This window comes from Callospermophilus lateralis, chromosome 11, assembly GCF_048772815.1.
Source record: "Callospermophilus lateralis isolate mCalLat2 chromosome 11, mCalLat2.hap1, whole genome shotgun sequence".
Taxonomy (NCBI): domain Eukaryota; kingdom Metazoa; phylum Chordata; class Mammalia; order Rodentia; family Sciuridae; genus Callospermophilus; species Callospermophilus lateralis.
Genome location: NC_135315.1, coordinates 60,857,229 through 60,879,832, shown reverse-complemented (window position 1 = coordinate 60,879,832; position 22,604 = coordinate 60,857,229). Strand labels below are relative to the sequence as shown.

General features: G+C 40.5%; 2 protein-coding genes across 2 annotated transcripts; both read left to right on the top strand.

The window, feature by feature from the left end:
- Window positions 1-13,462: 13,462 nt before the first annotated feature.
- LOC143410563 (uncharacterized protein C12orf71 homolog) lies at window positions 13,463-14,725 on the top strand. Its single transcript, XM_076871418.1, has 2 exons — window positions 13,463-14,116; window positions 14,516-14,725. Exons 1-2 carry the CDS (start codon window positions 13,463-13,465, stop codon window positions 14,723-14,725), a joined length of 864 nt encoding a protein of 287 aa, XP_076727533.1.
- A 2,818-nt stretch (window positions 14,726-17,543) lies between these two features.
- On the top strand, window positions 17,544-22,296 carry LOC143642318 (uncharacterized protein C12orf71 homolog). Its single transcript, XM_077110638.1, has 3 exons — window positions 17,544-17,611; window positions 20,992-21,685; window positions 22,087-22,296. Exons 1-3 carry the CDS (start codon window positions 17,544-17,546, stop codon window positions 22,294-22,296), a joined length of 972 nt encoding a protein of 323 aa, XP_076966753.1.
- The last annotated feature ends 308 nt before the right edge of the window (window positions 22,297-22,604 follow it).

Here is a 22,604-nt window from a genome sequence, read left to right as displayed (position 1 = left end):
CAATCCTCATGCCTCAGCCTCCTGATTTCTTTTTCTCACATGCATACTTTTTAGGAGAAACTGAATTTCTGGTTAGAATTGGGTTCAGAGCCAGTCTCCTGTTTGGAAAAATCCAAGATCAAACTTTGTTCTCACCACAAGTTTTCCAGAAAACTATAAATTGGGATATATATATATATATATATATATATATTTGTTTTTTAGTTGAACACAATAATTTTTTACTTTGTTTATTTTTATGTGATGCTGAGGATGGAACCCAGGGCCTCGAACTTGCTTGGCAAGAGCTCTACCACTGAGCCAGAACCCCAGCTCTGAATTGGGTTCTTATCTAGTTGATAATAAAGTGATCCCTATCTTTTAAAAAATTGTTATTATTTTAAATTTTTAAAATTTGTTCTAATTAGTTATATATTACAGTAGAATGCATTTTGACACATTGTGCATAAATGGAGCACAACTTTCCATTCCTCTATCTGTACACAGTGCAGAGCCACATCGGTAGTATAGTCATATATGTATGTAGGGTGATAATGTCTATCTCATTCTTCCGTCTTTCCCATCTCCACCACTCCACCCTTCCCTTTGTTCCTCTCTGCAGAATCCAAAGTTCCTTCATTCTATGCCCCTCACCACTATGGATCAGCCTCTGATTATCAGAGAAAACATTTGGCCTTTGGTTTAGGGGGTTTGGCTTATTTCACCTAGCATGATATTCTCTAGTTCCATCCATTTACCTGTAAATGCCATAATTTCATTTTTCTTTAAGGCTGAGTAATATTCCATTGGGTGTATGTACTACATTTTCTTTATCCATTCATCTGATAAAGGGTATCTAGTTTGGTTCCATAGTTTAGCTACTGTGAATTGAGCACCTATAAACATTGATGTGCCACTGTGTCACTGTAGTATGCTGCTTTTTAAGTCCTTTGGGTATAAACCAAGGAGTGGGATAATTGGGTCAAATGGTGGTTCCATTCCAAGTTTTCTGAGGAATTTCTATGCTGATTTCCAGAATGGTTGCATCAATTTGCAGTCCCACCAGCAATGTATGAGTGTACCTTTCCCCCCACATCCTCACCAACATTTATTATTGCTTGTATTCTTGATAATTCCAATTCTGATTGGAGTGAGATGAAACCTGAAAGTAGTTTTGAATTTCATTTCTCTAATTGCTAGAGATGAACATATTTTTATATACTTATTGATCAATTGTATTTCTTCTTCTGTGAAGTGTCCGTTCAGTTCCTTAGCCCATTTACTGGTTATTTTTTTTTTTTGTGTGTGTGTGTGTGTGTGTGTGTGTTAAGTTTTTGAAGATTTTTTTTATACCCTGGAGATTAGTGCTCTATCTGAGGTGCCTGTGGTAAAGATTTTATCCCATTCCATAGGCTCTCACTTCATGTCATTGACTGTTTCCTTTGCTGGGAAGAAGCTTTTTAGTTTGAGTCCATCCAGATTCTTTAAGGCTGAGTAATATTGATTCTTAATTTTACTTCTTGCTCTTTAGGAGTATTGTTAAGGAAGTCAGTTCTTAAGCTGACATGATTGATAGTTGGGCCTACTTTTTCTTCTATTAGGTGCAGGGTCTCTGTTCTAGTGCCTAAGTCCTTGATCCACTTTGAATTGAGTTTTGAGCATGCTGAGAGGGATTAATTTCATTTTGTTGCATATGAATTTTCAGTTTTGCCAGAACCATTTGTTAAAGAGGCTATCTTTTCTCCAATGTATGTTTTTGGTGCCTTTGTCTAGTGTGAGATAACTATATTTATGTGGATTTGCCTGTGTGTCTTTTATTCTGTACCATTGATCTACGTGTCTGTTTTGGTGCCAATATAATTTAAAGTTTGGTATTGCAATGCCTCCTGCTTCATTCTTCTTGCTAAGGATTTCTTTGGCTATTCTGGGTCTTTTATTTTTCCAAGTGAATTTCATAATAGTTATATGAATAATGTATTGGGATTTTACTAGGAATTGCACTAAATCTGTATAGTGCTTTTGGTAGTATGGCCATTTTGACAATGCTAATTCTGCCTATCTAAGAGCATGAGAGATCTTTCCATCTTCTAATTCTTCTTCAATTTCTTTCTTTAGTGTGTTATAGTTTTCATTGTAGACATCTGTCACCACTTTTGTTAGATTGGTTCCAAAATATTTTGGATTGTTTTGAAGCTATTGTGAGGGATTAGTTTTCCTAATTTCTCTTTCAGTTGATTCATCACTGATACTTAGTAATGCATTTGAATCAAGGGTGTTAATTTTATGTCCTGCTACTTTTCTGAATTCATTTATTAGTTCTAGAAGTTTTTGGTGGAATATTTTAGATTTTCTAAATATAGAATCATTGGCAAATATTGATAATTTGAGTTCTTTTCTTATTCATATCCCTTTTATTTCTTTCTTCTAATTGCTATGTCTAGAGTTTCCAGGACTCTGTTGAATAGAAGTGGTGAAAGAGGGCATCCTTGTCTCGTTCCAGTTCTAGAGGGAATTTTTCCCATTTTTCTCCATTTAGAATGGTGTTGGCCTTGAGTTTAGCATAGATAGCTCTTATGATGTTGAGGTATGTTTCTACTATCCATAGTTTTTCTAGTGTTTTGATCAGGAAGTGGTGCTGTATTTTTGTCAAATGCTTTCTCTGCATTCATTGAGATGATTATGTGATTTTTGTCTTTATGTTTATTGATATGATGAATTATGTTTATTGCTTTCCATACATTGAACCAATTTTTCATCCTGGGAATGAACCCCACTCGATCATGGTGCACTATCTTTTTAATATATTTTGTATACAATTTGCCAGGATTTTATTGAGAATTTTTGTATCTATGTTCTTTAGGTATATTGGTCTGAAGTTTTTTTTTTTCCTTGATGTGTCTTTGTTTGGTTTTGCTATCAGGTTGGTACTAGCTTCATAGAATGATTTTGGAAGGGTTTCCTCTTTTTCTATTTCATGGAATAATTTGAGGAGAATTGATATTAATTCTTCCTTGAAAGTCTTGTAGAACTTGGCTGAGAATCCATCTGGTCCTGGACTTTTCTTGATTGGTAGGCTTTTGATAGGATTTTCTACTTCATCCATTCCTTCATTCTATAGTGTATTCTATGTATTTTGTTATAGAAACATGAAACAGACTAAGACAGAGGCCTTCCCATTGAAATTGATCTGTTTAAATTGTGTATGTCCTCCCATTAAGTTTGGATAGGTCATATGTCTCTAGAAACTTGTTGATATCTTCAAGATTATCTATTTTATTGAAGTATATATTTTCAAAATAGTTTTCTGATTATCTTCAGTATTTCAATCGTGTCCCTAGTGATATTTCCTTTTTCATCATAAATTTTATTAATTTGAGTTTTCTTTCTCTCTCCCTTAGCATGGCTAAGGGTTTATCCATTTTATTTTTATTTTTTTCAAAGAACCAACTTTTTGTTTTGTCAGTTTTTTTGAGTTGCTTCTTTTGTTTTGATTTCCTTGATTTCAGCTCTGATTTTTATTTTCTGTCTTCAATTGCTTTGGGTGTTGATTTGTTCTTCTTTTTCTATGACTTTGAGATGGAATCTTAGGGCATTTATTCATTGACTTTCTTTTTTTTTTTAATGAAAGAGCTCAATGCAATGAACTTTCCTCTTTTAGCACCGCTTCATGGTGTCCCAAAGATTTTGATGTGTTGTACCAGTGTTCTCATTTACCTCTAAGTATGTTTTTATTTCATCCCTGATATTTTCTGCTATCCATCCGTCATTCAATAGCCTGTTAATTAGTCTCCAGGTGTTAGAGTAGCTTCTATTTTTAATTTTATCATTGATTCATTGATTTCTAATTTTATCCCATTGTGATCTGATAGAGTGCAGGGTATTATCTCCTCTCTCTCTCTCTCTCTCTCTCTCTATATATATATATATATATATATATATATATATATATATATATATTTGCATTTGCTAATTTGCTAAGAGTTGTTTTGTGGCATAAGATATGGTCTATTTTAGAGAAGAATCCAGGGAGCCTGGAGTCTCCCTTCCACATACATCTGCTCATTACTCTTTCACGGCTGTCTGTGAAGACCCTGTTATACCATGTAGTGCCATAACAGAGATCCTTCACTAGACATTATGCAATTAGGACTTTCCAGCCATCGGAATCATGATCCAAATAAATCTCTCTTCTTTATAAAATACCCAGCCTTATGTATTTTGTTATAGCAACATGAAACAGACTAAGACAGAGGCCTTCCCATAGAGAATTTGTCTTCACTGCTCTCTTTCCCCACACCACTATCTTTTAAGGTCACCCCTGAATGGGAATGATGTGAACAGCATTCCATTACCAATCTGCACCAACTCCATCAAGCTAACCCTCTGTGAATTCTCTTAGGTAATTCTTCTGTTAGCAAGTCTCAGGGAACTCTCATGAGGTCATAGTGAGAACCAAAGAAAAGATGTCAATCAGAGTGGCAGTAGAGGTATCACAGGGTCCGGGCCACCTTTCATGCAGCTGCACCTGTTTAAGCACAATCTCTTTTAACATGGGGCTTTGAGATCATCCAGCTCATGATGAGCTGTTCTGGTCATAAGGTCATTGAATATCTCATAGTGAGAAACTAACTGTATCAGGACCCAGTAGCCTCCAGGAGCTGCACTTTGAATGATGTATAGTTCTTTGTAGTAGAATGTCCATAGCACTGCTTGGAGAACCCTAGGGGTCTTCTTGCAGTCTTTCAAGTGGGACTAGCCAAAGGACTCATGTGGCATCTTTTTATTCCACAGATGCTCCAACTATCATGGGATCTATTGGTTTGTATGGCCCAAGCAGCAAGGCTGCTTTTACTGAAAACTGGACCTGTTACAGAATCTTTCCTTGCTCTTGGTTCCAGTCCAAAGCCATAAACTCTCCAAGTCACCTTATAAATGGATTGAAGTAGTGTGTAACAATGTGAAGTATTCTGCAGGCAAAACCTAAAGAAGCTTAACAAATATCATGTTTATCTCTTACAAGCAGTAACTAAAAGATGAAGTAATCACCCTTTACTTTGTAAGGGATAGCTGTGCATGTCCTGCAGTTGTCTGGTAGGACTCTGGATCTTCACAGGGTTGATTTCTCACTCTCTGGATTATTTTTTAGTAGTATAGACCCACCTCTCGTTCATTAATAGGTATCTTCAAAATAGTGGATCAATGTGATTTTTTTTTTGAATGCCAAGATAGTAGATGTCCCTGTGTCCAAAAATGGAAAAATTCCACTCTGGAAAGCAGTATGGAGATCCCTCAGAAAACTTGGAATGGAGTCACCATTTGACCCAGTTATCCCATTCCTTGGTATATACCCAAAGGACTTAAATTCAGTGTTTAAATTTTATAGGAGCTCAATTCTTTTTTTAAAGAGAGAGTGTGACAAACTGTCATGTATGACTAAAAAAAATAAATAAAAATTTAAAAAAATAACATAAAATTTAAAAAGAAAAGCTAAAAAAAGAGAGAGAGAGTGTGTGTGTGTGAGAGAGAGAGAGAGGGAGATAGAGAGAATTTTTTAATATTTATTTTTTAGTTTTCGGCCAACACAACATCTTTGTTTGTATGTGGTGCTGAGGATCGAACCCGGGCCGCACGCAGGCCAGGCCAGCGCGCTACCACTTGAGCCACATCCCCAGCCTCAGGAGCTCAATTCTTGATAGCCAAGCTATGGAACCAACCTAGGTGCCCTTCAACAGATGAATGGATAAATAAAATGTGGTATATATACACAATAGAATATTAATCAACCATAAAGAAGAATGGAATTATGGCATTTGCCAGTAAATGGATGGAACTGGAGACTATCATGCTAAGTGAAATAAGCCAATTCCAAAAAACCAAAGGCCAAATGATATTTCATATGTGGATGCTAACACAATAAGCCGGGCCCCAGCAGGGGGAGAATAGAAGTTCTTTGGATTAGACCAAAAAAAATGAAGGGAAGGGATGGGGAATAGGATTAGAAAAGACAGTAGAATGCATTGGACTGTATTGACCATTTCGCATTCATCAACTTGATTGGATTAAGAGATACAGAGGATTAAGAGGTTTATGGGTGTGTCAATGAGGGTGTGTCTAGGAATGATTGGCATGTGAGATAGTCAACTGAAATGGAGACCTCCCTAAGCATGGGCAGCGCTATCCAATAGGATAATGTCTTGGACGGAATAAAAGTTGGAAGAACAAGGAAGCAGCAACAGATGCAAGCTCCATTCTTTTTGAACAGGTTCTTGATTTCTGCTATGATCCTTTGAAGTTATCGGACTCTCACTTCTTTACTCTTCCAAAGTGGACTCTGCCAGTAATTCCCCAGAAACCTTCAGTCTCAGACTAGGGTAACACCATGGATCCCTCTTGTTCTGTGGCTTCAGCATCTTGGACTATAAAGCTACTGATTCTTCCAGCTCTCCAGCCTGCAGACGGGACTCTCCATCTTCCAGTCACCTAAGTCAACCTAATAATTCCTCTTTTTATAATTGTATTTCCTGTTGATTCTGTTCCTCTAGAGAACCCTAGTACATAAACATAACTTTTCTATGTTCATATATGGATACATGATCAGTGTAACTTCACATCTTGTACAACCATAAGAATGGGATCCTAATTAGGATAAGTTATACTCTATGTACATACAATATGTCAAAATACACTCTACTGACATGCATATCTCAAAAGAACAAATTTTAAAAATGGAGAATTAACATAGTCCTTTGACCGTAATCCATGAATATACTGCTGTCATTCTGTGCAAATGGAAATGGCTTCAATCCTTCTTTTTGGCTGATATGGAAAAGAATATGTTCACCAGATCAATAACTGCATATTATCTACCCAAGGCTCTATGAGTCTTCTCTAGTGAAGCTACCACATCCAGCTTCATGGCTGCAATTGGGGCTACTCCTTTCTAAACTCAAGTAGTCCGCAGTCACCCACCAGCTGGTTTTTATAAAAGCCAAAATGATAACTGAATGGGAATCACCAGGCGGCATCCTTTTTATCTTTGAGAGTGGACTTGAATCTGTACCTTGCGCCTCTGAGATGGGATATGGTTTTTATTTACTCTCTTGGTGGGTAGGAAAGTGGGGCAAGGGGCTTCTATTTGGCCTTTTCTACTATAATTGCTCTTATTCTAAAGTAAAAATGAAACCTGGGTCTCCCAATATTTTAACTGACAAGTGACAACTTGAAGAACCAGCTGTCTCCCTCCCTGAACATCCTATCAGGCTACATGAGGCACAGCCACATCCACCCTCTCAACTCTTCAGTTCCTCACCCCAGCTCACTCCAGCTGCTCCGTGAAGCTGTTGTTGTTTGTCCTGAGGCTTCTCTGCTGTAGCCAGTGGGACACCTACATCAATCTTCTCATCCCTTCTGCAAACATGCAATGGAAAATGGGAGGGAATTGATGCCCCTTACCCATGGGCAAGGGTCCTGTAGACGAATCCTCCCATGTTATGTCCCTTAGACGGGCAGTTGTAAGGCCCATTTTATGGCTCTCTGGAGGGATTTCTAGAGACAGCACATCTGTTTCCCACAGTGGTGATTATCTTTTACATACCCTTCATTTCACTTTTCTATTAACTCACTTTTACTTTGCCTCATCCCTACTTCTCTTCCCTGAGATTGCTGACTGAAATTAAGTAACTACATGCAAACTCTTGTCAAAGCACTTAGAATTATGACTATGGCACAATAACTCTAGATGTGGTGTGGAACTTTTAATTAAGTAGAATTTATGCCTGTTATAGAAACTCAGAAGACACCTGTAGGTATTTAAAAGAAAAATCCATGCCAGATTCTACTAGCCAGACATAAACTTTCTAGACTCTTGTCTATGCATACACACCCATACACACACACACTCACACATACACATCACTTATACTTTTTTGAGGGGAGTACCAGGAATCGAACTCAGGGGCACTCAATCACTAAGCTACATCCTCAGCCCTATTTTGTATTTTATGTAGAGACAGGTCTCACTGAGTTGCTTAGTGCCTCACTTTTGCTGAGACTGGCTTTGAACCCATGGTCCTTCTGCTTCAGCCTCTGGAGCTGCTGGAATTACAAGCATGAGCCACTGTGCTTGGCTATACTTATACTTTTATACTTACTATATATATACATACACACACACACACACACACACACACACACTTTTTTAGCTGTAGATGGACACAATACCTTTATTTTATTTATTTATTTTTATGTGGTGCTGAGAATTGAACCCAGTGCCTCACACATGCTGATCAAACACTCTACCACTGAGTTACAACATATAATTTTTGAAAAAATGGGACTAGGCTTTTTTTTTTCTTAACTTGTTCTCATTTTATATATTATAAACATCTGTTTATGTGCCTCTTTGGACCATTGTCTGATATTTAATTGCTGCTTAATAAATGTTTGTTGAAATGATTCTTAAAAATTGAGTTTAAAGTCAGGTGTCTTGGTGTATGCCTATAATCCCAGTGACTTGGGAGGCTGAGGCAGGAGGATCACAAGTTTGAGGCCAGCCTGGATAATTTAGTGAGACTCTGTCTCAAAAATAAAAAAGGCTGAGGGTGTAACTTAGTGATACAGTGCTTGCCTAGCATGTGTGAGGCCCTGGGTTTAATCCCCAGATCATGAGAAAAAAAAATTAAATTAAAAAAGACTGCATGTGTATAAGTACCCTATCACATAGTGCTAACATAATTGTTTCAAACCAGTCTCTTACACTTAGATATTAAATAGTTTCCCAGTTGTTTTTGCCAGCTTTGCATTGTCATGACCAAAAGACCTGACAAGAACAACTTAGGTGATTTAGCAAATATTTCAGAGCTTCAGTCCACAGTCAGTCAACTCCACAGCTCTGGACCCAAGTTGAGGCAGAACACTGTGGCAGAAGGAAGCAGCTCAACATGGCAAGTGGGAAAAAAAAAAAAGTAGCAGTCTATCATGATGATTGAAAGCACAGCCATGGGTGTCAGGCTGATGGATTAGAATATTCTGCTATATAATTTGAACCAAGTTGCTTAACTTCTCTAAGTCTCAGTCTCCTTGTGTAGGAGGCTCGTCCATGCTATGGTGACAAACAATTCCATTAACTCATTCCATTAACTTGTGTAAGAATGTGATAAAAATAGATAATAATTGTAGATGATGCATCATAGGGTACTATAAGCACTCAGTGTTAATTTGTGCAAAGCACTTAGAATAATGACTATGGCATAATAACTGTTCAATAAAATTATTACAGATTACTTCCTTAAGATTAGTATCTAGGAGTACAATTTCCTGGTCAAAAGGTGTATGTTTTTGAGGTTTTAATGTAAATTGCCAAATTTTGGCCTGGATTAATAATCATAAGTAGCATACTACAGAGACACAGCCACATCAATGTTCATAGCAGCACAATTCACAATAGCTAGACTGTGGAACCAACCTAGATGCCTTTCAATAGATGAATGGATAAAAAAATGTGTCATTTATACACAATGGAATATTACTCAGCACTAAAAAATAACAAGATCATGGCATTTGCAGGGAAATGGATGGCATTAGAGCAGATTATGCTAAGTGAAGTTAGCCAGTTCCTCAAAACAAATGCTGAATGTCTTCTCTGATATAAGGGGGGATGACTCAAAATGGGGTAGGGAGGAAGAGCATGAGAAGAAGATTACCACTAAATAGGGAAGAGAGGTGGGAGGGGAAAAGGAGGGAAAAGGGGAATTGCACGGAAGATGGAAGGAGACCCTCATCATTATACAGAATACATGTATGATGTTGTGAGGGGAAAAAGAAAAAAAAAAAGAAATGTGTCACATTAGATTGGGTAGAGAGAAGTGATGGGAGGGGAGGGGGAAGGGGGGATAGGAAGGGCAGCAGAATAAAATAGACTTTATTATTGCTGTATGTATATAGGTGACTGTATGACCAATGTGATTCTGCAACCTGTACACTCAGAAAAATGAGAAATTATACACCATTTGATTCAAATGTATGAATTATCAAGAGAAAAAAAAAACATGTTATGTGATTGAAGGCACAGGAAACTGTCACCTGCTATGTATTGTGCTTAAGGGATTATTTAATTCTAAAATAAAGGAATAGGAATTATCTGTTAAAAAATAATCATAAGTAAATATTCATATTGTTGCTCAAATTAATATTTATGTGGCTACAAATATATGAATCATTCTTAATTCAAGAGGATAAGCATAAAATATTCTTAAAAATCACATATTTTGATTTTGGAAAAAGTGTCCAGGATCATCTAGTTAAATCTTTTATCAGCGAGGATAGGCTCGTCCATGCTATGGTGACAAACAATTCCATTAACTCAGTCATTTAAAACAATAAAGGTTATTTCTCCCCCATGCTGCCTGTCCAGTGTATTGTAGCGCAGGGGTGGTGGAAAGGTGGGTGTCTACTACTTAGAAGTCATGCACTCGGGCTAATCAGGCTTCCATCTGGTGAGATAGTTCCATGCCTCATGAGGCAGGAAAAAGAGACAGTGGAAAAGCACGCACTGGCTTTATAGCTTCAGCCAGATTGACTCAGGTTAGTTCAACTTGTCTTTCATTTTTCAAACAAGATACGGCCAAAACTCCTTCACTTACATTTTGGAGAACTACACTCCTTGTGCTCGGGAGAGAAGAAACAGGCTTTACTTGTGAACCAACTTAATGACAACTGACTAATGGACTTGTGTTTTTAGGTTCCTGTGGCCTATTGAATTAGAATACTATTTATTCTTTGAAACAGGTAATATATAGTCACATGGTTCAAGCGGCGAAGGGGATCTGGGGGTGTAGTTCAATGTAGTGCGTTTCTCTACATGTGAGGCCTGGGGTCCATCAATAGCACTCCAAATAAAATAAATAAGTAAGTAAGTAAATAAGCAAATAAATAAATAAAAATGAATAAAAATGAAAGAAAGAGATAAAATTCAAAAGGTACTAAATGTTATAGGGTCAAACATCTATATCCAACCCTCTTTTCACTTACTTGGAGCCAACCAATATTAATAACTGTTTTTTTTTAAAGAGAGAGAGAGAAAGAGAGAGAGAGAGAGAGAGAGAGAGAGAGAGAGAGAATTTTTTAACATTTTTTTTTTTTTTTTTTTTAGTTTTCGGTGGACACAACATCATTGTTTGTATGTGGTGCTGAGGATCGAACCTGGGCCACACGCATGCCAGGCGAGCGTGCTACCGCTGCAGCCACATCCCCAGCCCTTAATAACTATCTTGTTGCTTCTGGAGATGTTCTGTACATATACTGTATGTATTAGCAAATATTATGTGTGGGCTGGTGAGTCTGTTTTTGCTTTCAGGCCCATTAATCACCTGCTCTAGTTTCAATATGAAATCTTCCCCAAAGGCTCCTGTATGAATGGAGGAATTGAAAGGTTAATAAAATAGGTACTTGTCACTCTGTTTTTCTGTATGCTTAACAAAACACTATTGAAATCTTAAGAACTGTCTGCTAATCTTGTTCCCAGAATGTGCTGTCCCCAACTGCCAAACTGCAAAATGTAACTTCCCTCCCTGCCCTCTCCAAGAAAAGTATATAAGCTCTGCTTAAGCTGTTCTCAGGGCTCTTTGCTCTATCCCTCTTTGCTCTATTCATGTGAGCTCTGAGCCCCAGCATGCTGGACCCCAATAAACCCTTTGCTGTTGCATGAGACAGTCTCTTGGTGGTCTCTTCCTCCGATGCTCGCCCGACCTTTACAGAATGGCTGGAGATGAAATAATTGGATTGCAAGAGCAGTAACCAAATCAGTCCATCCTAATTTTATTGACTGCCTGGATGGTTGGTATAGGCGTGGGGAGTGTAGATGGAGGAGGTGGGTCACGGGAGGCTGTCCTTGGAAGCATTATTCTATCTTTGCCACTTTCTTTTCCTGGACTCTTTGACCCTCCATCAGCTGAGCAGCTTTCCTCCTCTGGGCCCTTCCCCGGTGATGTGTGGCCCCACATTGGACCCAAAGCAAGGAAGCAGGTCATTTATGCACTGAGACCTCTGAAAATGTGAGCCCCCAATAAACTTTTCCTTCTCTCACTTGTCCTTGTCCTATATTTTGGTCACAGGGACACAAAATAATGATTAAAGCAAGGGGATGGGTCCTTTGGTTTTCCATCCCCTTTTAATCCGTTCCCATTAGTGGCTCTCCCATGTTCCTCTATTGCTACGGCAGCCAAGGTTCTCAGAACCCAGGTTCCTGACAGTTGTACTTCTCAGTTACTGGATTCAGTACCTGAAGGACTTCAGGTAGCCTGTGTCTGCCTGAGGAGTTGGAAGCTTCTCTTTCTGCAGAAAGTAAATAGAGTCAGGTGTGACAGAGTCTACAAGGTACTTGAGTGTGTGTGTGAGAGAGGAGAGAGGAGAGAGAGAGAGAGAGAGAGAGAGAGAGAGAGAGAGAGATATCTCAAGGGAAAGCCAATGTTTGTATATTCCTTTCCCCAATGACTTGCTGGGAATCACAGGAAATGCTGAACTTCAGATGCCATTAGATGATGTCAGGATGGGCATTTAAATAGCTGTATTCTTTCTAGAAAGTAATTGAACACCAATTCTCATAATTTAAAAATATTTGTAATCTTTGAATCAATGATTCCACCTGCAGGACTACTTAAAGAAAGGCAAAAATGGGTGGATAAGGTGTTTTAGTATCATTAGTAAGGCCATTCTTAATGGTCTTAATTATCTAAGGTTCATTGATCACCTATGTTAATGGTCGATGAATTCATTAGGTTTCAGCTCTCACAATTCTACTCCTCTGACCTCTGAATATTCTGGAATTAACAAGAGCTTACGATGGACACCTCACATCCAAAATATAATATTCTGCCCCTGTCTCAGGTGATCACCAAAGAGAGTTAATGAGAAAGTTCTTAAGGATTACAGAATAGCCATATATGTGTTTCCTGCAGGTTGTGCTACAAAATTTAATAATCTCACTGTCTTTGATGTGAATTCCCATATATATAGATGTGTGCATACATGCATATATGTAGATAAGAGGAAAAAGAAGAATATAAAGGAATGTACCAAATTCTTTCCCTGAGGATTGTCATTCTCCTTGGATGGTGGGATATATGATATTTATTTACACCAATGACTTTCCTATACTTTTCAAATTTATACAACTATCTTTTATGGCAGGCAGTTCTTCCCACTGTAGTGATAAGACGAAGCATGCTCTCAGGTGGAGATGCTCAGTGCAGAGGGTCATTATTCAATAAAATGAGTTTTTAAAGAGAAAGAACTGCCTCTTGTGCCCTTGACTGGAGAGTGCAAATACAGGATGCACTTCTGCCTCAGTGGGATAGCTGGGAATGGATAAAGGAATGGGCATCATTTGGAAAAGTACATGAGTAGCTTCCCCCATATCATCCATTAATGTTTTTCTTTTGAATTTTCCAGGGTCCAAAGAGACTGGGCATTTGAGCTCTTGGACCCCATGGACGACTCGTCCTCTGGCAGCAGCTGCTCTGACATAGAGCAGTCCGTTTCAGAATCCAATTCCCACCAGAGCCTCTCTATAGGCTATTTCCCCTCCGAGGAAAACGTTGCCAGTGAGGCTATCACACCGGGTGAAGATGTGACCTCTGAGGATCCCTCCCTCCCTCCTGACCAAGGGCCATGGGGAACCCAAAGTGTAAGGGGACCCATGGGGAGAAGAAATGAAATTCAGGAGAAGCCAGAGGAGCTGGGCGAAGAAGACATCGACGAGGTCGTGAATGCCTATCTGCACAGCCTCCAAGAAGACTCAGCACCTAACTCAGCTCAAAGTGACGATGACCAGAGGATGGACAAGTACCAAAAGGAAACAACAACCCAGACTGTATGGGAACTGGATGATTTCTCGAAAACCATTATGGTATGTCTAGACAGTCTGAATGATGATGAAGATGATGACCCTGTGCTCTCTTATTCTCCCCAGGAGGAAGATGTCCATCTGTCCATCAGTGTGTCTTCCCAGATGCTTCAGGTCAGTCCCGAAGAAGAGGAGGAGGCTTGTCAGGACTTGCCCAAATGTATGCCACAGGAAAATGGAGAGAGCAAGCAGTTCCTAAAAATGCCTCCTGAGCTTGAGGAGGATGAAATTGTTGAGGTGAGCACAGAGCTGCCCCCCTGCAGAGGAAGGACAGGCCCAGTGGGGGTGCCAGGTGGGACAGCATGGAGTCCTTGTACCTGCTGTGAAGCAGAGGAGGACCCCAGTGTCTGGGCAGATGAGCTATGGGAGAAGGTCCTCAACCAGGAAAGGGGTCAGGGAAGAGGTGTTGGGCAATGCCAGGGAGCACTGAGAGAGAGAGGGGGGAGGACAGAGAGAAGCCCTGTACAGACCAGTGTGTGTGCCTGTGTGTGGCTTTAATGTGAGTGAGTCTGACACTTTGCATTGACAGTTGGCTCATTTTGGTAACAAAGTAAATTGGAAATCCATAAATGAGTGATATTGGCCCCATTGCTGCTGACCCTGAATGTCTCTAAGGCCTCCTCTTTGTCTTGGCAGATGGAAAGCCAGGAGCCTGGCACTGCAAAGAGCTCCCCAGGGTCATCAGAGCAGCCAGAGGAGGGGGACCTGCCTTCAGATAAAGAACGCACTTCCTGCATGAATTTCCAGGGCTTTTTCCATTGGCTCAGGAAGCGATTCGTGTCCTCCCTGCCAGGGAGAAAGCGCCGCCGTGAGAAGGCCAAGAAGGTCTCATCCTGCTGGCGCTAAAGAGAAGACATTTGGTTGGAGGCCACAGACCCCAACCTCAAGAATCCCTCTAGTTGGGAACCCTATGCACCCAGTATTTTAATTGATTCCCCAGCCCGTGTTGTAGAGTTATCATGGTTCTGTGTTACCCTAATAAAGTTCTTGTTTTCCCTGTCTTCCTCCTCTTCCATCATAACATCTGGGCCCAGGTTGAAAGTAGGTAGGTTGACCAGAAAACTGAGGTTGACTCTGAGGACACCCCAGGGAATATCCTGCCTCCTAAACAGAAGGCCTTCATTTCTCTCTCCCTAGGCCCCTTCCTGTGTTGCTAGTTCACCTCCAGGGTCACCATCCTCCTCCTCACTCATCCACAGATTCCTTCAAAAGTCTGTCTTCCACCTTTTTCCATCACCCTATTTTACCTTCATTGTTCACGTTTTGAGAAGCCTGTGAGTATTTACTCTTAGAGTCTTCCTTTCCTCAATTTCAACCTCTGTCTCTCCTTCCCTTCCACAGACCTTGAGAACATAGACTTCTCACTAGTATAATATACCAAAAAAAGAATATCTAGATTTTGGGGGTCCCAGGGCTCCTCATTCAAGAGTTAAAGACACGGGCTGGGGATGTGGCTCAAGTGGTAGCGTGCTCTCCTGGCATGCGTGCAGCCCGGGTTCGATCCTCAGCACCACATACAAACAAAGATGTTGTGTCCGCCGAGAACTAAAAAATAAATAATAAAATTCTCTCTCTCTCTCTCTCTCTCTCTCTTTAAAAAAAAAAAAAAAGAACCGTACACCTATGGCCATAAAGGGTTGTGGGTGAGGTCATCTGTAGCAAGTACACGAAGTGTACTAAAGAAAGAATTCTTCAGCCTGAGAGGGTTGAATGGGAAAGTTTTCATAAAAAGCATGACATAAAGTCCATTTAAATTGGTATTTTCTATGTGCATTTGGTTAAAATACATAAAAGTTTTATCAGTTTAACCCCTTTGAAGCATACAATTCAGATATACTGAGTGTATTCTCACCTCCATAAATTTTATCCTCAGAGTAAAACAATATATTCACATGAAATAGCATTAAAACATGCATAAGGTGGGCATCAAGATGACAATAGTGCTCATGAGGCAAGTGGGAAGCAAACAGAATAGCAAAGGGGCAGATCAGGGGTCTAAGTATTATCTATAATAAAGTCTTTTTGCGGGGTGGGGGTACTAGGGATTGAACTCAGGGGCACTCAACCACTGAACTGGTTCCCCAGCCCTATTTTGTATTTTATTTAGAGACAGGATGTCACTGAGTTGCTTAGTGCCTCACTTTTGTTGAAGCTGGCTTTGGACTTGCCATCCTCCTGCCTCATCCTCCCAAGCTGATAGGACACAGGTGTGTGCTATCATGCCTGACTATAATATATCCTTTTTTTAAAAAAAACATTTTTTTAGTTTTATTTTATTTATTTATTTTTGTGTGATACTGAGAATCAAACCCAGCGCCTTGCAGGTGCTATGCGAGCGCTCTACTGCTGAGCCACAACCCCAGCCCTCTATGTTATTCTTATTAGAATGTAGTGAATCAAATATGGCAAAGTATTAAGGCCTGAAAAACTTAGTTGTAAAACATGTTTTTTTTTTTTTCATTTTTCCTACTTTACTGTGTTTGCTTTTGACCTTTTCATCTTGGCCTCGGTGTGCACTTCCAGAGAAGGTGCATGCCTACTGAAGGGCATCCCTATGTCCCTCAGCCCACTGCTCCAAGGGTGACATCTTACACGACTCCCACAGTGAGCAGACCACGGTGGGAACTTTGGTGCAGTACCATTGACTAGCACAGAGACAGCCCTGGAGCGGCCCCAGTTCTTCCACTAAGGTCCTTTTCCTACTCTGTGAGATCACTAGAAACACAAGTTGCACTTAAATGTACTTTCCCATGATTTGGCTGCAGTGTGTGACAGGTCCTCAGTCTTCCCTCACCTTTCATGATCTGACAATGATCAGATATTTTGTCACATGTCCCATAGTTGGAGTTGTCTGTCACTTTACCATAACTTCAGTAAGGTGATGCATGTGGGCAAGAATCCACAGAGGCTTTGTTGAGGGTTCCACACAACCTGTGACAGGTTCAAAATGCCTCTTTTTATACTTTTAAATAACATCATCAATTCATAAATGGAAGCCAGGTGAAGTGGTGCATCCTGTAACCCAACTACTTTGGTGACTGAAGCAGAAGGATCACAGGTTCCAGGTCAGCCTGGGCAACATGGAAAGACCCTGTCTCAAAATAAAATTTAAAAAAAGGGCTGTGAGAATAACTCAGTGGTAGAGTGCTTTTCTAGTGTGCCCAAGGTTTGATCTCCGGCATTACAAGGAAGGAAAGAAAGAAGGAAGGAAAAAAGTAAGGATGCAGGGAAGGAAGGAAGGAAAGAAGAATGGATAGAAGGAAGGAAGGAAGGAAGGAAGGATGGAAGGAAAGAAGAATGGATAGAAGGAAGGAAGGAAGGAAGGAGGAGTATAGTATGTAATCTGGAATCTCTAGAAAAACAGAATAAGTAGGAAATTGTAGTCTGTGTGTGATGGTGCATGTTTGTAATCCCAGTGGCTCAGGAGGCTGAGGCAGGAGGATCTCAAGTTTAAATCCAGCCTCAACTACATAGCATGGCACTCTTAAGTAACTCAGCAAGATGACTGTCTCTAAATAAAATATATGTTAAAAAATATCTGAGGATGTGGCTGAGAGGCTAATCACTATTGGGTTCAGTCCCTAGTACCAAGAAAAATAATAAGAAATGTGAAACACATAAAAGATTGTACACATAGAGAGAAACTTTTTCAAGTTATGGGCCCATGGAGTTATGGAGGGTGAGCAGTCCAGGACCTGCCATCCACCAGCTGGAGACCCAGGACTGCCAGCGGTAATGTTCTAGTCTGAGTCTGAAGGCTGGAGAAGCAGGAGGGCTGATGGGACAAGTCTAGTCCAAGTCCAGAGGCAGGGAGGACTGATGTCCAAGCTCCAAGACAGTTGGGCAGAGCAGTCTTCTGTTTTATTCAGACCTCCAATGGATTTGGAAGAGGCCCACACACACTAGGGAGGACAATCTGCTTTACTGGGTCTACTCGGTTAAATTTCTTTCTTTATTTGTTTATTTGTTTGTTTGGGTACTGTGTGTTGAACCCAGTGGCACTTAACCTGTGAGCAACACCCCCAACCTATTTTTATGTTTTATTTAGAGACAATCTCACTGAGTTGCTTAGGGCCTTGCTAAGATGCTAAGACTGGCTTTGAAATGACAATCCTCCTGCCTCAGCCTCCCAAGCCACTGGGATTCTAGGCTTGCACCACACCATACCTGGCTTAGTGGAACAAATATTAATCTCATCCAGACACATCCTCACAGACACACCTAGAATGATGCTTAATCAAAAAATATCTGGAAACTTAATAAATAGCCCATGGAGTTGACAATATAAAATAACCATCATATGGGCTTAACTTATAAATTAGAAGTTTCCTGTATGTATTTATGTTCCAAGTCCTATTGAGTCAAAAGGATTTCAGGAAGTGTCCCATCTCTTAAAGTCACTCCAGCTATTGACTTTAGATCTAAAGCATAGATTCACAACTTATTATCATTTTTTTCCCTTTTTTATTGATTTTATTTTTTTAAAACTACATGACAGCAGAATGCATTACAATTCTTATTACACATATAGAGCACAATTTTTCATATCTTTGTATATAAAGTATGTTCACACCAATTCATGTCTTTATACATTTACTTCTTTTCTTTTTTTTTTGCATTATAATTCTTATTACACATATATACCACAGTTTTTCATATCTCTGGTTGTATATAAAGTATATTGACACCATTTTGTGTCTTCATATATGTACTTGGATAATGATGTCCATCACATTCCACCATCCTTGCTAATCCTCTGTCCCCTCTTCTTCCCTCCCACCCCTCTGCCCTATCTATTCCTCCCATGCTCCCCCTCCCTACTACACTATGAGTCATCATCCTTATATCCAAGAAAACACTCGGCATTTTTTTGTGGGGGGGATTGTCTATCTTTACTTAGCATTACCTTCTCCAACGCCATCCATTATCATTTTTAATACCTGAAGATTTATTATGATCTTACTTCACGAGAAGGTAGTTTATGGCATTTTAGATAATCAAACTGTCATCTAAAAGAGCAAGGCCAGCAAGTCTGATTAAGGCCCTAGAAGGAAAGGAACACTGGGGGTATTGTGAAGGAGGGCTCCAAGTCCCCTAATCTGTTAGGAGAGGTAAAAGGTCGGTTTTCACTGGGAAGTGACTGTACTCCTCAGCATGACCACCAAGGAGGTGTGTGCCATTGCTATTTCTATGATGCTTTAGAAAAACATTCTAAGTAAATAAAAAAACCTATTAAACTACAAACAGTATCATTTTTTTTCTGGGGCAAGAGAGGGTGTGAGTGTCTGGGATATTCACTACCTTATTTGCACATTTCAAATAGGGACAAAAGGTGTGTGTTCGTGTTCTCTTTTGTCAGCTGAGTACAAAAATGCATTTCAGAGAAATGGTAAAAGTAAATAAAAGTTCAATTTTTTTTGAGCATCTCTGTTTTTTTTTTTTATTTCCAAGATCTGTGCTTTATTTTCCCTTTTAAGCAGCATTACTGAGATATACTTCACATACCAAGGTCTATACTGCAAGTTAAGTGGTTTCTTATATATTCACATGGTTGTGAAACCACCACCCCCATTTAACTCTAGAACATTTTCATCACTCAGAAAGAAACTCTGGACACATTAGGAGGGAATCTGTTTTTCCCCAGCAGTCCTCCCCCATGATGGGCTGGTGCACTAAGGACCCAGAGCAAGGGAACCAGTTACCTATGACCTCTGAAAATGTGAGGTCCCAAAATACTTTCCCTTCTCTAAGTTGTTCTTGTCATATGCTTTGGTCACATTGAAACAAATAAATCACTAAAGCAAGGAGATGGGTCCTTTGGTTTTCTATCACCATTTTCCTTCCACCTTTGTGACTCTCCTGTGTTCCTCTGTTGTCACGGCACCCAAAGTTCTCAAAGGATTCTAACAGTTGCACTTCTCAGTTACTTCAGTACCTGAAGGACTTCAGGTAGCCTGTGTCTGCCTGAGGAGTTGGAAGCTTCTCTTTCTGCAGAAAGTAAATAGAGTCAGTTGTGACAGAGTCTACAAGGTACGTGAGTGTGTGTGAGAGAGAGAAGAGGAGACAGAGAGAGAGAGAGAGAGAGAGAGAGAGAGAGAGAGAGAGAGATCTCAAGGGAAATCCAATGTTTGTATATTCCTTTCCCCAATGACTTGCTGGGCATCACAGGAAATGCTGGACTACAGATGCCATCAGATGATGTCAGGATGGGCATTTAAATAGCTGTATTCTTTCTAGAAAGTAACTGAACCCCAATTCTCATAATTTAAAAATATTTGTAATCTTTGATTCAATGATCCCACCTACAGGACTACTTAAACAAAGGCAAAAATGTGTGGATAAGGTGCTTTAGTATCATTAATAAGACCATTCTTAATGGTCTTAATTATCTAAGGTTCATTGATCACCTATGTTAATGGTCGATCAATTCATTAAGTTTCTGCACTCACAATTCTACTCCTCTGACCTCTGAATATTCTGGAATTAACAAGAGCTTACGATGGACACCTCACATCCAAAATATAATATTTTGCCCCTGTCTCAGGTGATCACCAAAGAGAGTTAATGAGAAAGTTCTTAAGGATTACAGAATAGCCATATATGTGTTTCCTGCAGGTTGTGCTACAAAATTTAATAATCTCACTGTCTTTGATGTGAATTCCCATATATATAGATGTGCGCACACATGCATATATGTAGATAAGAGGAAAAAGAAGACTATAAAGGAATGTACCAAATTCTTTCCCTGAGGATTGTCATTCTCCTTAGATGGTGGGATATTTGATATTTATTTACACCATTGACTTTTCTATACTTTTCAAATTTATACACCTATCTTTTATGGCAGGCAGTTCCTCCCAGTGTAGTGATAAGACAAAGCATGAGAGGTATCAGGTGGAGATGCTCAGGGTAGAGGGTCATTATTCAATAAAATGAGTTTTTAAAGAGAAAGAACTGCCTCTTGTGCCCTTGACTGGAGAGTGCAAATACAGGATGCACTTCTGCCTCAGTGGGATAGCTGGGAATGGATAAAGGAAGGGGCATCATTTGGAAAAGTACATGAGTAGCTTCCCCCATATCATCCATTAATGTTTTTCTTTTGAATTTTCCAGGGTCCAAAGAGACTGGGCATTTGAGCTCTTGGACCCCATGGACGACTCGTCCTCTGGCAGCAGCTGCTCTGACATAGAGCAGTCCGTTTCAGAATCCAGTTCCCACCAGAGCCTCTCTATAGGCTATTTCCCCTCCGAGGAAAACATTGCCAGTGAGGCTATCACACCGGGTGAAGATGTGACCTCTGAGGATCCTCCCTCCCTCCCTCCTGACCAAGGGCCATGGGGAACCCAAAGTGTAAGGGGACCCATGGGGAGAAGAAATGAAATTCAGGAGAAGCCAGAGGAGCTGGGCGAAGAAGACATCGACGAGGTCGTGAATGCCTATCTGCACAGCCTCCAAGAAGACTCAGCACCTAACTCGGCTCAAAGTGACAATGACCAGAGGATGGACAAGTACCAAAAGGAAACAACAACCCAGACTGTCTGGGAACTGGATGATGTCTCAAAAACTATTATGGTATGTCTAGACAGTCTGAATGATGATGAAGATGATGACCCAGTACTCTCTTATTCTCTTCAGGAGGAGGATATCCAGCTGTCCATCAGTGTGTCTTCCCAGATGCCTCAGGTCAGTCCCGAAGAAGAGGAGGAGGCTTGTCAGGACTTGCCCAAATGTATGCCACAGGAAAATGGAGACATCAAGCAGTTCCTAAAAAAGCCTCCTGAGCTTGAGGAGGATGAAATTGTTGAGGTGAGCACAGAGCTGCCCCCCTGCAGAGGAAGGGACAGGCCCAGTGGGGGTGCCAGGTGGGACAGCATGGAGTCCTTGTACCTGCTGTGAAGCAGAGGAGGACCCCAGTGTCTGGGCAGATGAGCAATGGGAGAAGGTCCTCAGCCAGGAAAGGGGTCAGGGAAGAGGTGTTGGGCAATGCCAGGGAGCACTGAGAGAGGGAGGGGGGAGGACAGAGAGAAGCCCTGTGCAGACCAGTGTGTGTGCCTGTGTGTGGCTTTAATGTGAGTGAGTCTGACACTTTGCATTGACAGTTGGCTCATTTAGGTTAAAAACATAAATTGGAAATCCATAAATGAGTAATATTGACCCCATTGCTGCTGACCCTGAATGTCTCTAAGTCCTCCTCTTTGTCTTGGCAGATGGAAAGCCAGGAGCGTGGCACTGCAAAGAGCTCCCCAGGGTCATCAGAGCAGCCAGAGGAGGGGGACCTGCCTTCAGATAAAGAACGCACTTCCTGCATGAATTTCCAGGGCTTTTTCCATTGGCTCAGGAAGCGATTTGTGTCCTCCCTGCCAGGGAGAAAGCGCCGCCGTGAGAAGGCCAAGAAGGTCTCATCCTGCTGGCGCTAAAGAGAAGACATTTGGTTGGAGGCCACAGAATCCAACCTCAAGAATCCCTCTAGTTGGGAACCCTATGCACCCAGAATTTTAATTGATTCCCCAGCCCGTGTTGTAGAGTTACCATGGTTTTGTGTTTTCCTAATAAAGTTCTTGTTTTCCCTGTCTTCCTCCTCTTCCATCATAACATCTGGGCCCAGGTTGAAAGTAGGTAGGTTGACCAGAAGACTGAGGTTGACCCTGAGGACACCCCAGGGAGTATCCTGCCTCCTAAACAGAAGGCCTTCATTTCTCTCTCCCTAGGCCCCTTCTTACTGTAT

Coding starts and splice junctions, on each gene's coding strand:
- LOC143410563 (XM_076871418.1), top strand. CDS start 13,463: ATGGACGACTCGTCCTCTGGCAGCAGCTGCTCTGACATAGAGCAGTCC. Junction 14,117..14,515: donor AGGAGGATGAAATTGTTGAG/GTGAGCACAGAG, acceptor TTGTCTTGGCAG/ATGGAAAGCCAGGAGCCTGG.
- LOC143642318 (XM_077110638.1), top strand. CDS start 17,544: ATGGAGTTATGGAGGGTGAGCAGTCCAGGACCTGCCATCCACCAGCTG. Junction 17,612..20,991: donor GAGACCCAGGACTGCCAGCG/GTAATGTTCTAG, acceptor TGAATTTTCCAG/GGTCCAAAGAGACTGGGCAT. Junction 21,686..22,086: donor AGGAGGATGAAATTGTTGAG/GTGAGCACAGAG, acceptor TTGTCTTGGCAG/ATGGAAAGCCAGGAGCGTGG.